A 14,389-nucleotide genomic window follows, 5' to 3' on the forward strand; every position below is an offset into this window, starting at 1 on the left:
GACCCTGAGTGATGCTTGCTGGCTGGAGGTGGGGAGGCCGTGCGGGGATGCCAAGGAAACTGAGCCCTGGGGGGTTCCTGGGTTGGGAGGCTTGCGGGGGAGTGCTTCAGCCCCCGGCCTTGGTTGAGTACTGTAACTTCTCTGTTCTCCGCAGAGTGTCAGCGAGCTAGCGTTTTCCAGCCCCCGCCTGGCCAGTTCCCTGCTGTAGCCCCCGGGTCTCACCCCCGCACCTTTAAGAAGGTAAAGTGGTGGGAGGCCTCTGGGCTCCCAGGGGCTGTTTGGGTTTAATGAGAGGAGAGTGGGCACTGGCTCTCCCCAGGTAGACGCCCCCCTTCATCACCTTCTGCCAACTCCCAAGGGACCAGAGGGTGTAGACCCCCGCTCTAAGGCGGATGAAGTCTCAGGCAGCCCAGGGAGCAGGTTGTCTGCACTGTCCTCCTCTCCCCTTCGAATGAATCCATTCTGTAGGAAACTGTGCCTCCCCTGACCCTTTTGTCCCCCTCCCACCCCACAGCCCGCCAGTGGATCCCACATCAGCCCACTTCCCATGTCCTGTGCGGTTTAAGGCCAGAGTCCCTTTATTGGGCACCGCGATCTCTGAGCGGGGGCTGGGCGCACCTAGCATTAAACTCTCTTGCTGTGCATTTACAGTGTCACATGGTTCTTCTGGAGGGGCAATGGGGCGTGCGAGGTGAGGCAGCAAGTGGGGAGAAGTGTGTCTTTGGGGTGCACCAGGCCAGGCCTGGAGCTCTGCCGGAGTCGCTTCCTGCCCGCCACCTTCTTGCTGCTGGAGTGAGGGGGACCACTGCTGCTTGCGCCCTGGAGGCATCTGTGTAGCATGGCTGGCTTGGTGGGGATAAAATTCACGCCTGCTGGTTCTTCAGCACTCCACGCTAGTTTACAGGCCTCACTTCAGTCTTCCTCACAGCATTCCTGTGAGGCAGTTTTGCCCCTGGGAGTAGAAGAGGCAGAGAATCAGAGTGACTTGGTCTAGGCAACACAACCGAGACTCCTTTTGACTCTTTATCCACCTTCTACACTGAGCTGGGTCTGAGTTCAGATGCCCACGCAGAGAAGCCCCAGGTCAACTCACAGCTTTCCAAAATAAGCCGCTCCCTCCCCGTGTCTTTGGCCTAATACTAAATCAGTATCATGGCTGGGTGCTGTCCGCAGCTGTGTTCTGTTTGGTTTCACCAATAATTATACAAATGTGAGCCAAATGTAACAAGTCTGGAAGGCTCACAGATTTGGATTTCTGGTGTGTCTGGAAGGATCCGGAAGATCTAGCAACAGTGGGTGCCCATTACCTCATGACAACCTTTGTCCAGAGGTGGTCAGCTGCTGTCCCCTTTAGATGCGTACGCCCTCCACTTCATACCGTTCCCTGTTACCCCAGCGCTGGAAGTCACTCCTTGAGTTGTATGCCCCAGGAAGGTGTCTGAGCTTGTGACTCCTGGATTAGATAACTGTTCGCTCACACTGTCTTCCTGGACTGTTACTGGCTGATGTGAAGCCCCATCAGAGAGGGGGCTGGGCCCTCTTAGAGTTCACATCTACTTGCCGCGCTCCTGGCCCATCTTGTTTTTCCGCGGGTGTACTGAAGGCTGGAGGATGGGTCAGACTTTCAGACTGGACCTCTCCACTGGCTACTTCTCCAAGGGTGCCAGGCACAAGGCTTCAGGGTTCAGCAGGTACCCCATGTTGGGGACCCCTGGCCTGCCCATTGGTAGCCTAAGAGGGGGCGGTATCCCCGGCCATGAAAAAAGTCTCTTTAGTGTGACACCGGTTGGCCCTCATGGAAAGGGATGGAGTGTGGGTCAGCTCAAGCTTATCCTCCTTAATGGGTGTGACCCACGGGCAGCAGCGGAAAGCAAGCCGGAATCCAGAGCGAAACCTAGGAGAACAGGGGGTCACCTTGAGCAGACGGGTGAGGGGGACAGTCTGGGAAGTCCCCCCACCTCCAGGAGCCGATCTCCTCTCCAGAGGAAAGTCATCCTCTCAACCCTGTCTGTCATTGTTCACTGTGCCTGAGTGGATTTGAGTTTTGGAAATGCCCAGAAAGAATCAGGAGCTAAATCTAATGAGTGAAGCGGGTGATTAAGCCTAATTAGACCATTTGTTATCACAGACAGAAAGAAACCAAATACAACTTAAAGAAATAACAGATTTTCTTGTTTGACTTGTTCCTTGGCTTTTAAAGGAGTATTCTAGAGGCTGAAGAAGTTTGGACTTTGGCCATGTTGGGCAGAGTAAGGATGCTCTCCCAAGGGGGCTGCTTTGAGGGAAATCATGCACAAGGAACAACTACATTTTGGTATATTTGTTTAAAAAATAGCTCTCCCCATGGCCGGACTAAATTAGAAGGTAAATTAGAAGGGGAGGCAGATGGCAGTGGAGGAAATGGCCTGGGAGAAATAGAACACTGGCTTGTCAGGAGCAGAGATCAATGGGACCCTTGGTGACAGCCACTTGACTGTTCCCAGGGGACAGAGGTTCCATGTTCCAGAAGAGCAGCCCTGACTTTGGTTCCTCACCTTGCAGCTCTATAAGATTCCATGGTGTGGCCCAACAAATGCCTCTCTTGTGGGAGCTTCACGGCCTCTGCTGTTCCCTCTGCTGGATGCCTTTCCCTACACAGCTGCAGGGCCCACTCAATCCTCATCTGTGCTCAAAAGAATCCTCAAGAAGGCCAACCCTGGCCATACTATAAAAGTGCTTCCCCTGTGCCGCCGCCTCCCCCCAGCACCTCCTGTCCTCCCATCCCCAGCTCTGGTGTTCCTTTTTTCCGTAGAACTTACACCTAATACACTATGTGGTTCATCCACTTGGTGGATTCTGGAATTATTTCACAGACTCTCAGACTCTCAGGGACTGCGTCACTGGGTAATGGGAGAGAGCCCATGCACAGACCGGGAGTGCTGGGGGCCCCTCCCTGACTATGCCAGTTTCTGGGTCCAAGTTCTCCTAGAAACTACATCAAGAGAAAGGTGTGATGTGGGGTCAAGGTTACAGGCCTTGGAGTTCCATAGAATCCTGGTTCCACTGCTTGCTGTATGAGTTTAGGAGTGTTCCTTTCTGGGGCTCAGTTTCCTCAACTGTAAAAAGGGATAACACCTCCCTTCCTCCTATCATCTTCTTACCTCTCAGGAGACAATGGAAGTTTCTAGCACACATTAAATACTCAAAATTTTTTTAAAAAAATCACAATTCTCTCACTTTCTCCTGGCCTGGCCCAGGTGGCTGGAATATCTGGGCAACAAAGATCCTAACGGCATGATGAGTGGCCTGGACATGTGGGCAGGCGGGTGATAAAAGGCTTGAACACAGAGGCCCATGGCCAACCTTATCTACATGGCTGTCTTGTAGAGACCAGGACTGTGTCCACCTCTCATCTCTAACCTGACCTCCTTTTGGGTTTCCTGAAGGCTTCCACCTCTCCAGGTGCCCCAGAGCAAATGCCAGCCCCTCTGGGGGAATGCTGATTCTCCAGAAGTATGGGCTGGGACAACCAAAGGCGTCTGAGGAGTGACAGCTTGGTTCCTTCTTCCCTGACTGTCTCTGCCAAGGTCACACTCTTCAGCTGTCCCAGAAATCCCCGTGGCAGCAGGAAATACCCTCTGATCTCCCGAGGGAGCAACCTGCTCCCTTACCAGTCTTGCCCCTCACTCCCCCATGAGTGCTTCATACTGCTGGGGCTGGTGGGGTCACCTGGCTCAAGGAAACGTCTCATTGTGGGAAGCTCTTGAATATGTCAGGACAGAGGAAGTCCCGCCCTCCTTTACCAGGCTCCTTCCTTTCTCCCTCTTTGTCTGTCCTATGGCCTCTCTTTGACCTTGCTCCTCCCTCCATCTCTCTGTCCCTCCCTTCTCTCTTCTCCTGGCCCCAGATGTAGGCCCTGAAGAGAGGGCAGGAACAGATGGATGGTGACAGCTGTGGCCTGGGCAATGGGACAAGGCCTTGGGGAGGAGGAGGGGGCTCGAGCTGGGTCCCCAAGGGAGTGAGGATTGTGCTGTGGGCTCAGTATGAGGACAGCAACCCATGCGGGGGTGGAGGGCACAGGCTCACGCTGTGCCAGGGAGCCCAACTGGGGCCAAGGCCACGGGTCCCTGAGGGCCAAGGAGAGGGGGACTGGGATGAGGGCTCACCGGTGGTTGAGGCAACAGTAAATGATGGGATTGTACATGGTGGAGCTCATGGCCAGCCAGAAGAGCGCCAGGTACACCTGCTGGATGAACTTGTGGTAGTAGATGTCCTCTTGGAAGTTGCCCAGGATGAAGTAGAAGTGGTAGGGAAGCCAGCAGATAGCAAACGTCACCACCACCAGCACCATGGTCTTCACAAACTGGGCCGGGAGAGCCTCAGGTCACACCTCAGCCTGGAAGCAGCATCCCCTCCAACCTCCAAGAGTGGCGGCAGGACGCCCCTCATCCCTGGGAAGCCCTCAGTCTCCTGGAGCATTCATGGTCTTGACCCCTAGGCCCTACACCTCTGCCCGAACTGTTGTTCTTTCTTTCACATCCTTACTCCTTGAAGCCCAGCTTGGGGCTGCCTCATCTAGCTGGTGTCCCAGACCCCTTCCCTCAGAGCAGCTCCCCTTCCTGCAGAGTGGGTGAGCTCCTAACCCAATTCTTGGGGGATCCCCTATGCCAGCTATGGTTCTCAGGTGCCCCTCTCTCCATCTGTCATAACCCTTCTATCCATGGGTAGTAAGACTCTAGTCCGGCATCCCAGCCTCTGCCCAGGAGCCAGCACCCTGACCTGTCCCTCTCAAGCCTGGTCTCTGCAGGCTCAGTACGCCGTGAGGAATGGAGGGCAAGCCAGTGATGGCAAGTGGAGACCAGCTCGTGGTGAGAAGGGACACTCAGATGGTGTCCCATGTCTGCCTACTTCCCTGAATTGCCTTATGAAAAATGCCCAGTAGCAGACATGAAGCCAAGAGGGGAACCTCATACTTGAGATTAACCATTACCTTCCTTGGACTCCTAACAAGAAGGGCACGGCAAAGATAAACTTTCCCGAGAAGAGAGTAGAGGAGGTCTGAATCATAGAATGCTCTATCGGGACCCTTGGAGGGCCCCAATGGCCGGGAGGAAGGACGACACTGGCACTTGGGTTGGAAATCGAAGGCAGACTGCGTGCAGCTGGACTCCACGGATGGGAGCTGTGCATTCCAGCATTTGAGAATTCTCTTGTAATTCTATACAGAAGCCTCCCGGAGTTCCACAGGGCTTCTTAAATTCAACATTCCAATTACGCAACATGTCTTAAGATTTTGAGATTCAGTCATTCTAAGATTCTTCAGAATACCTGCAATTCTGTGGGGCTTTAGGATTCTCCAAACATTCTGGGGGAGTTCCTTCCATTTCGCATTTGGCCAAGGGCTAAAGTGTGACCTCCTGGGAAGAACTCAGGCTCAGGCGGGGCTTTGCACTGGGGGAAGTTGGGATGGATCCCGTGCTCACCCGTACCGCCAGAGGGGCGGGCTCCCGAAGGGCGGTGCCCTGAGGCGGGCCCCGAACTGACCCCGCCCCCCCGCCGCCGAGCCCCGCCCCCGGCGCGCACCTTCCTCTTGGCCCGCAGGTGGCGCAGGCCGGCGCCGTGCATTTGGTGCTTGGGAACCTCGCGTCTCCAGAGCTTGAGGCCGATGACACTGTAGGTGAGGAGCATCACCACGAGAGGCAGCACGTAGATAAGGACGATCACCGTGAGGTGGTACCTGGAGGGAAAGGCAAGGGCCTGGGCATGGGACGGCCAGGGAGCGACTTCTGCATCTGCCAGCGCTCAGTTTCCCTGTCCCCGCTCGCACCCCTGAGCCAACTCTGGCCGGCCACCCGGGGCCACCTCCCAAGGCCTTGATTTAACATAAAGGGGTGGGGGGGGACAACATTGGCGAGCATATATGCCCAAAGAGGGCTTCGCCTGCTGCAAAAGGGACACCTGCTTTATCTGTGTGATTCTCCAGATGATAGACAAATACTACCGAAAAAGGAAATAAATAGGAATGAAAAAGTTAACCAAAGAGTATATTTGTTTAACATTTAAAATGCCATTAACCACAAAGGAGGAAGTAAAATGACTAATTCCATTCTCACCAATTCCATCACCATTCCATCCCCCGCGGATATCCTTACCAGGGAACAGGCCAGGGGCAAGAGTTCCAGGCAGTACAGGATATGGGTCCTCTCTTCCTGCCAATCAGCATTTGGTTGGGAACACAGCTCACAGCTGCAGGCTTTCTCTCACACCACCTTAGAGCAAGTGGCCCAGATCACCCTGACAGTCACTCATCTAGTCCCTGCGGAGGACACCTTGGGCTGTGTGGGGCGGTTTCCTTTCCTTTTGGAAACGAAATGTGTGTGCTGCCCTTCTGGTTTCTGAGAGATGCTGCAGCGGGGACACCTTGTGAATGAGGTGAGACCTGAGACCTGCGGCCCTGTCACATGGCTTTTCTCTAGGACGGCTGAAGTGTTCCCAAGGCCCCATGATCAGTGTGCCAGACTTGCTGGGCCCCTTTTCCAGAGGAGCTGCCACTCAGAGAGGGGGGGGTGCAGGGGGCTCCAGCAAATGTCTTCCCTAAAGCCTGGGTTGAGAATTCTGTTTGCTTGCTCTTTGGGCAAGTATGTTAATTACAAAAGGCTTGTGGGCAGGGGTGCTCCTAGATGCCCAGATCCTCATCTAGTCCGGCTGTGGAGCAGGGAAGGGCAGGGAAGGGCAGTGAATGCCAGACCTCCCTCACTTTACCTTCGTTGTAAGGTCACAGAGTGTCTGAGTTAGATAGACCTTGAGGATCAGCAGAACCACCTGCCTCAGTGTCCGGAGGGGGAAAGTGAGGATCAGAGAGGTGCAGAGTGTCTGTGATATATGAAACAGCTCCAGAGATTTAATCAACACTCAAAGGATTTCCCTATCACTGAAGGCCAGCTCTGTGAAGTCAGAACTGAGTTCTCTTTCAGGCTCTCACTTCAAAGTGTGACTTCAGGGTGCGCCCAGGTGTCTCAGTCGGTTAAACGGCAGCTTTGGGCTTCTCGCTCAGTGGGGAGGGTGCTTCTCCCCTGCCTGCAGTTCCCCCTGCCTGTGCTTGCTCTCTTCCTCTCTTGCTCTATCTCTCTGTCAAATAAATAAAAATCTTTATTAAAAAAAAAAAGTGTGACCTCAGGCAAGTCTGACCTGTCCCTCGGTCTCAGTTTCCCCATTTGTAAAACAAGGAGGTAATCACTAAGATCCTTCCCAAGTATGAGTGACATTCTTTCCTTGGGACATGGTTCAGTATAGGAATTCACTTGGGCCAGGTTCCTATGCAGAAATGAGCACCAAGGAGCCCTGGGGATCATCTGGGGTCTGCCACAAATAAGGACTGCCTCCTCTCAGAGCCTGGGCGTTTTTGTATTTTGATTTTGGGGGTCTATGTGCGTTTTCCTGGACAGGGCGTTTGTAATTTCATCAGGTGCCTACACACCCAGGATGGGAGATTGTGAGAATGCAACCCCCTTCCAGATCTCAGAAGCGCCTCCAACAAAACCAGCACATTTGCACACATAAAACCAGGCTTTCCCCATACCCTCGCAGAATTCTAGGTAACACCAAAGTATCGCCTTCCTAGCTCAACGTCTGCCCTCCTGTTTTCCCTTGGTGCCTGAATCAGGGTTGGAACTCACCATCCCCGCAAAACTGGTGCTGGGTCCCCAGAGTTATTTATTACTGATCCACCTCTCAGGGAGAAAGGCCTGTAATAAGGTGGAGAAACACTGCCCCTCAGCGGTCATCCATAAAATACTCTGCTCTCCACACGTCCCCGAGCCTTCCCTACAAGGCCACTAGCCTTGGAGCGACCAGACCTTCGGAGCAGGGTGGGGTGCAGAGGGAAGGCAGAGACCCGGCAGGACCCGCCCTCGAAACTCATCAGTCCCCAGGAACGGGCTTCTCCGGCTTCTTCCGTAGCACTGAAGGCCACGCAGCAGCGGGACCCTCTTCTGGCCGGTGCTCGGGGCAGACGGAGCCGGTGTTGGGGGCTGGGGGGTGGGGGTGAGAGGGACGTTGGGGGAGGGGTGTTCAAGGAGGCGGGGCCTGTGTTGTTGCGGTGACCTGGCCGCAAGGCGCCCACAGGGGGCACATCCACCGGCCTCTGGCTGCTGGGTCTCTATTGGGCGAAATGGGCCACCTCCAGGTTCGCTCTCATTTGTTCCCTGCTTAAACTACCGCATACTGGGTGCTCGTTCGAGGCCAGGAGCGGCGCTAACGGCTCAGTGGCCTGGCTCACCCATGCTCGCAGCACCCCCCAGCGAGTGGTCTTAGGATCCCCACGTGAGAGGGGGGCCAAAGTGACTACGAAGGGTCCTCCAGCCAGCAGGAGACAGAGCAGGACTCCCAACGACTGCGTTCCAAACCTCAACCAATTGTTGTCCCTCTGCTAAATGACCTAGTCGCATGCCTGGGCATCCGGAAGCCAGAACGTAGCAAACCGAGGCTCGGAGAGGAAAGAACTTACCCAGGGTTCCACGGTGGCCAGCCCAGGTCTGAGTTCTTCTGCCTGGTCCTCAGCGGGAGACCGGCACAGGCAGCTTCCAGAAAACACCTGCCCTTTCCGCCTCAATACACTGACCCTCTGTGGCTGAACATGTACAGTGCCCTCCCCCAAACACACCCCCTACACACATTTCCACACACCTGTGAGCACACCCACTTCCACGGACATGCTCCTGGACCCTCTCTTACACACGTGCACACACACGTGGGTGCATCCTGGCCGCTCAGTAGTACCATATGCATACCCTCACCTAAGGACGTCTCTGTCCTTATCTGAGTGGCGGGGTGGCGCAGAAGGGGGTGGCGCTCCAAAATGGCTCTGCCCAGATTGAAGCCCTTGCGTCACCACCTTCCAGCTGTGGGACCGTGGGTGTATTACTTGGTTTCTAGTGCTTTGTTTTACTCCTCTGAAAAATGGGAATCATAAGACCTGCGTGCCCCATAGTGTTAGGAAAATTGATTGGCTTCGTGTATATAAAGCCTGACTCTCAGGAAGGGCTAAGTGTCACTTGGTGTACACATGGACTCACATAATCCCAAACACCCTCAAAAACGCACGTGCACCCCCAAGTGCATATGCACAAGCATGTACATTCTCAAGCCTATGCACCTGCACATACACATGCACACAGACGTGTACACACACACACACACACACACTCATGCTCCCCACCCCCCAGGCCTTACAAAAGGAGCGTCTTGCGGCCGTTGTCCTCCGGCCAGACCACGACACACTTGGTGGCACCTCGGTCCATGGTGATGGTGGAGTAGAAGCACTGGGGGAAAGCGAGGGCCAGAGCCAGGAGCCAGATGCCAGCGATCACCGCTCTGGTGCCCAGGGCCGAGAGCCGTGGCTGGAAGGGGTGGACAATGGCCACGTACCTATGAGCAGAGGGCTGTGTGAGCTATGGGCATCCTCCCATCAGAGCAACCCCCATCCCCTTCTCCAGGACCCCGTAGTCCCACTCCCCTCCACCCCCCACCACTGCTAGGGACTTGCAGAGAGCTATCCAGGCTGGTGACTCTCCCACAGCCCTAGCCCCTGAAACCCCAGCCCAGGCCCACCTCACCACCTCCCTCTGACATGAGAGAGTTGTGCGGCCACACTGGAAGTCCTCTCAGGACATTTGCTTGAAGCTCAGCCCAGCTGAGCCACTTGGCCCTATGCCAGCCCTGCTTGTGCGCAGAGACCTCAGCAGAAGCAGACAGTCTCCCGGACAAAGCCCAAAACCAGCACCGCCCGGCTTTCTATGGTGGTGGACATGCTCTCTGTATGTCCGGTTTTTGTGCAGAAGTCACTAACCACACGTGGCTATGAACCCCAGAAGCATGACTAATACAACTGAGGAACTGAATTTTAAATGTTCATTAATTTAAATGTAAATAGGCACATATGGCTCTAGTTACAATATCAGACAGAGCAGGTCCAAACCTTCAAACTCAGCGTTCAAGGCCCTCTGCACATGGCCGATGCACTTTCCAGCCCCTCTCTCCCACAGCCACTGTGGGAATGTTCTGCAGTCTCGTGGGGCTGAGGCCTCATGGGTTGGGACCCCGACCAGGGATGGGGAGCTGGGGTAGCCACCTGCTTCCCAGGTCAAAGGACCCGAAGAGCTCTATCCATCAAAGACCCAGGACACGACCTGTGCCCCCATACGGCTTTAGTTGCTGCCTTGGAAGAGGAAGGGTTTGGGATTAGGTTGGGGCTCTTTTTGTATCATGGACCTGTTGGCCATCCAATAAGGTCCATGGGCCCTCCACAGATTACGGTTTTTACAGGAATAAATTACACGAGATTAGAGAGACAACCAGCTATCCTAAAATACAGTTATCCAAACATGAAGTAAGGATGCCTGGGTGGCTCAGTCAGTTAAGTATCTGATTCCTGGTTTTGGCTCAGTTCATGATCTCAGGGTCGTGAGATCAAGCCCCGTGTTGGGCTCTGCGCTCAGTGCAGAGTCTGCTTCAGATTCTCTCTCCCTCTCCTTTCCTCTCTCTCTCTGTTTCTCAAATAAATAGAATCTTTACATATATAAAAATTAGATTTGGGGCAAAGCAAAACACACATTTCTTTATCAACCCACTAAACAAAAGGATCTAGCAGGAGGTCTGGAACCCATGGTAATTTTTAAGTAGTGATGGTTACTGGCGATACTTGGAAATTTCTGCACAGCAGAGGTAGCTCTGATTTGACAATTTGACATTGTCCCAGGCACTGCTGGGGTCCCAGCAAAATGTGGTGTGCTGCCTCTGTTTATAATGGTGATTTTTAACTCCCACAGAAGCTCTTAACCCTTGGGATTTCTGTGCACAGTTCGTGGTCATGGGTAACGCGCGTCTAGGCTAGATGATTGTTGACCTTCTCCCCGAGACACTGACCTTCTCCTATTACTGTAGCTGGGCTTGGGGCCTGCTCCAGACCTCGGCAGTCCTGGACCCTGGACGAGGGTCTCAGCAGGGCAAGAAGAGAGGCCATTTTCCTCAGTGCCCTTCCCCACAGATAAGGCAAGTGACTAGTAGGTCAACTTGGGGCTTGGGCTCCCTTGTTGTTCTAGGAGGTGGGGCGGGAAGGAGGGGGAGCTTTTCTTCTTACCCTGCTGGTGGAGGGGCAGGTCTGGGACTTTGGATTCATACTGATCTAAATCTGAATCCTGACTAAGCTACATTCCAACAGTAGAGTCTTAAACAAACCACCCGAGCCCCCTCGAGCTTCTCTTTCCTCTTCTGTAAAGTGGGCAGACGGTCATTTGTGCACCTGTGGCTGTGTGGAAGGGCAGCGAGATGTTTGAGAAAGGCTTGCAGACTGGTGGGGATTAGAGTGTGAAAGCATGGTTAGTCCCATGTATTTATTCCCTTTCAATCCACCAGAAGTGGCTTTCGTCCTGGATGATGCCTGGGCCTTCCTCTCTGGGATTGATCCAAACCTTGAGACGAGGACTGGACAATCGGATGTCCTTGCCCTGCCCTGGGCAGTTCACATCCTGGTGTTTGGGGCACAAGAGGAGCACTGACTCCCTGTGCCCTGAGCTCTTCCACACTGTCTCTTTGAGGTTAGCCTGCCTTGGGGCTCCTCATGCACACCAGGCACGATCCTGCCATGGACCTTTGTTGCTGCCGTGCCCGCCCCCTGGAATGTTCTTTTCCCGCAGCTAATGGGGCTCACTCTCTCTCTCCCCTCCTCCTTCCATCTTTGCTCCAATCCTACCCCATAGAAGGGCCGGTTCCATACCCTGTCTGGCCCTACGGCCTGCCCCCAGCCTAAGACACAGCCTGGCCTCTCGGGCCCCCTTGCCCTTCCCTGGTATCTTCCCACAGCACTCATGACCTCAAAATACAACATACCATTTCTTCATGCACTTATTGTTTAAATCCCTACCAGGCAGGTGTCTTTATCTGTTTGTCTCCCCAATGCCCAGAACAGGATCTGTACACGGTGGGCATGGAACCGTGGGAATGAAGAAATGAACGGATGCGTTCTCACTATTACCACCCCAATCTCTGGACACCGTCCTCTCCCATCCAGATTATTACCAGCAGCCTCCTGCTTGGTCTCCTGGCTCCCACCTCACCCCCTCCAGTCCGTGTGCCCCCCACTGCCCCCCACACCCCTTTAAAATGGAAGTTCCACGAGGCCTGATTTCCAGGACTATTTTTCCACTACATATATCCCCCCAGTGCCTGAAACAGAGGGAACACTCCAGTACTTGTCGAGTGAATGAAAAGGAAATATTAGTGGACTTGCCGAAACGTCCAGGGGGACTGAGGTGTTGCTGGTGGGGGGAGGGGTTGAGGTCGGATGAGGGATGTGCCCTTCCTGAGAACAGAGAGCTCTGGGTTCTGGGCCCCTGGCCCTGTGCCCGACTTGCTGGCAATCCTACTTGTCTTGATCCTCATGTCCCAGGTACAAACACAGAAGCGTGGCCCACACAAACGGTTTTCACACTTCTCTTTTCATTTTTAATGGATAGAAATCCATTTCTCAAATTTAGGAAAACTCCATAGAAAAACAGCCCAGAGCAGAGAAGCCAGCCATTACGTGTTGTTGGGCCACATGTTGGCGGGGGGATTGAGACTAGGGGGGGTTATGGGGGATAGTGGGGCTCATGCTGCCTCAAACCATCCTGACAAGGGGTCTGTGTCTCTGAGGGTCCCAGGCCCGTCCCATCTCCTACACGCACCTGGTGTCTTTCTGTGTCCCTTTTCCTTTGCTGTCTGTCTCAACTGGACTCCCCCAGGGTCACACAGTCCCCTTCTGAGTCCAAACTGTGCCCTGCCGGCCCCAGCCAGCTTCAGAAGGACTGTACATGGTCCACGGATCCCTCAGCACCCTGAGAACAGCATCAGGAGAAAACTGGACCCATTATAATTATACAGTAACTGTATGCAATATTCAATTCCCCCATATCCTCTACCTAGGAATAGGAAATCAATATAAACAATTTCCTTGTAATGAAAGACACCAAAAAAAAAAAAAAAAAAAAAAAGATCAGCTCCAGAGAAGAACATTCCAGTAGGTCCCTAAACACAGCCGCTCTCTCCCTATGGCCTTGAACAACTGTCCAGTACTAAGTTCTTATGTCTAACCTTAGCTTTGCCTGCCTTGGCTCCACAGTCTCCCGTCCTCCAGAGGCATCCTCTTGGATCACAATGTGGCCGGGAGGCAATTCCCTGAGCTCTACTCTTAACTTGCTGTGTGACTGCAGGCACGTCACCAGCCCTGTCTGAGCCCCAACCAAGTGAGACCCTTTCCCCCAGCTCCCCCACGGCCCCCTCTTGCCTTTCAGCGGCGATAGCGGTCATGGAGTAGATGCTGACGAACATGGCCATGATGGGGAAGAGGTTCTGGAAGTAGCAGAAAGCTCGGCCAAAGTACCAGATGTTGTGGCTGGCGTAGACGAAATTGAAGGGGGCGTTGAAGGTGGCCATGCACAGGTCAGCCAGGGCCAGGTTGACAATGAAGTAATTGGTGACTGTGCGCATTCTCTGATGGGCCAGGATGATCCAGATGACTGTGGCATTGCCCATCACAGCCACCAACACCAGGGCCAAATAGGCGGTGGCCCACAGTGCCAGCTGCCAGCTGGGCATGGAGAAGGCTGTGACGCCCGTGGTGTTGCTCTCAAGGCTGGACGAGATGTTGGCGTCAGTCACAATGACATGGGCCCCCATGGCTGTCCCTGGGTCTGGGACAAGTGGCCTGCTTCCTCTCTCCTCCTGAGCCCTGGTGCCCTGCCTGGATGTGCTACGGAAGAGAAATCCTCTTGGCTGCGGGAGTATGTGGGGGAGAGAGGAGTAGGTGCAAAGCCAGGCACTCGGGGAGACAGGGGTCACTCCCAAGCTTCACGTGAAGGCGAGCTGGGCTGAGTAGAGCATCGGGTCCAGAGCCGTTCACCCTTCAGACTCCCATGTCCTGGCCAGACTTCTCAGATGTCCCATGGAACTCTAGAATCCAAGACACAGTTTCAGAGCAGGGAACATCGTTGTCAATCATCAATCAACTACTTTCCTGCAGAAACGAAGGACAGATTCCAAAAGGGGACGTCCCCAGCCCAGCTCATTCAGTAAGTGGGTAACAAACCAGGACTCCAACCCAGGCTCCTCCATTTTGGAAACGTTCTGGATCAGATGAGCACACAGCAGCAGCCTTTGGATTCCACGGGTCAACAGCACAGCGGGCTTTCCTCCAGGCTTTGGGGAGCAGGCTGGCCTGCGGTCGGGGACACGCTCACCATTCTGCTAACTGCCAGCCCTCGGAGCTGCTCTCCCCAGCAGGGTGCTGAGGGCCTTGGCAGGGGTTCAGCTCTAGCTCCCGCCCCTCGTCCCACCCCCTGCTTGGATGGCGCAGCCTTGACTCTCGAGAAAAGAT

The 14,389-nt window shown here is 54.3% G+C and overlaps 1 protein-coding gene across 1 annotated transcript; it reads right to left on the reverse strand.

Moving 5' to 3' along the window:
* Positions 1 to 1,553: 1,553 nt before the first annotated feature.
* TACR2 (tachykinin receptor 2) lies at positions 1,554 to 14,123 on the reverse strand. Its single transcript, XM_059397670.1, is given in 6 exon segments — positions 1,554 to 1,604; positions 1,696 to 1,894; positions 4,146 to 4,342; positions 5,563 to 5,716; positions 9,211 to 9,405; positions 13,301 to 14,123. Coding segments are annotated over 6 exon segments (1,188 nt in total). The 5' UTR covers positions 13,693 to 14,123.
* Between the last annotated feature and the right edge of the window lie 266 nt (positions 14,124 to 14,389).

The sequence above is a fragment of the Mustela nigripes genome, chromosome 4 (genome assembly GCF_022355385.1).
Source record: "Mustela nigripes isolate SB6536 chromosome 4, MUSNIG.SB6536, whole genome shotgun sequence".
Classification (NCBI taxonomy): Eukaryota; Metazoa; Chordata; class Mammalia; order Carnivora; family Mustelidae; genus Mustela; species Mustela nigripes.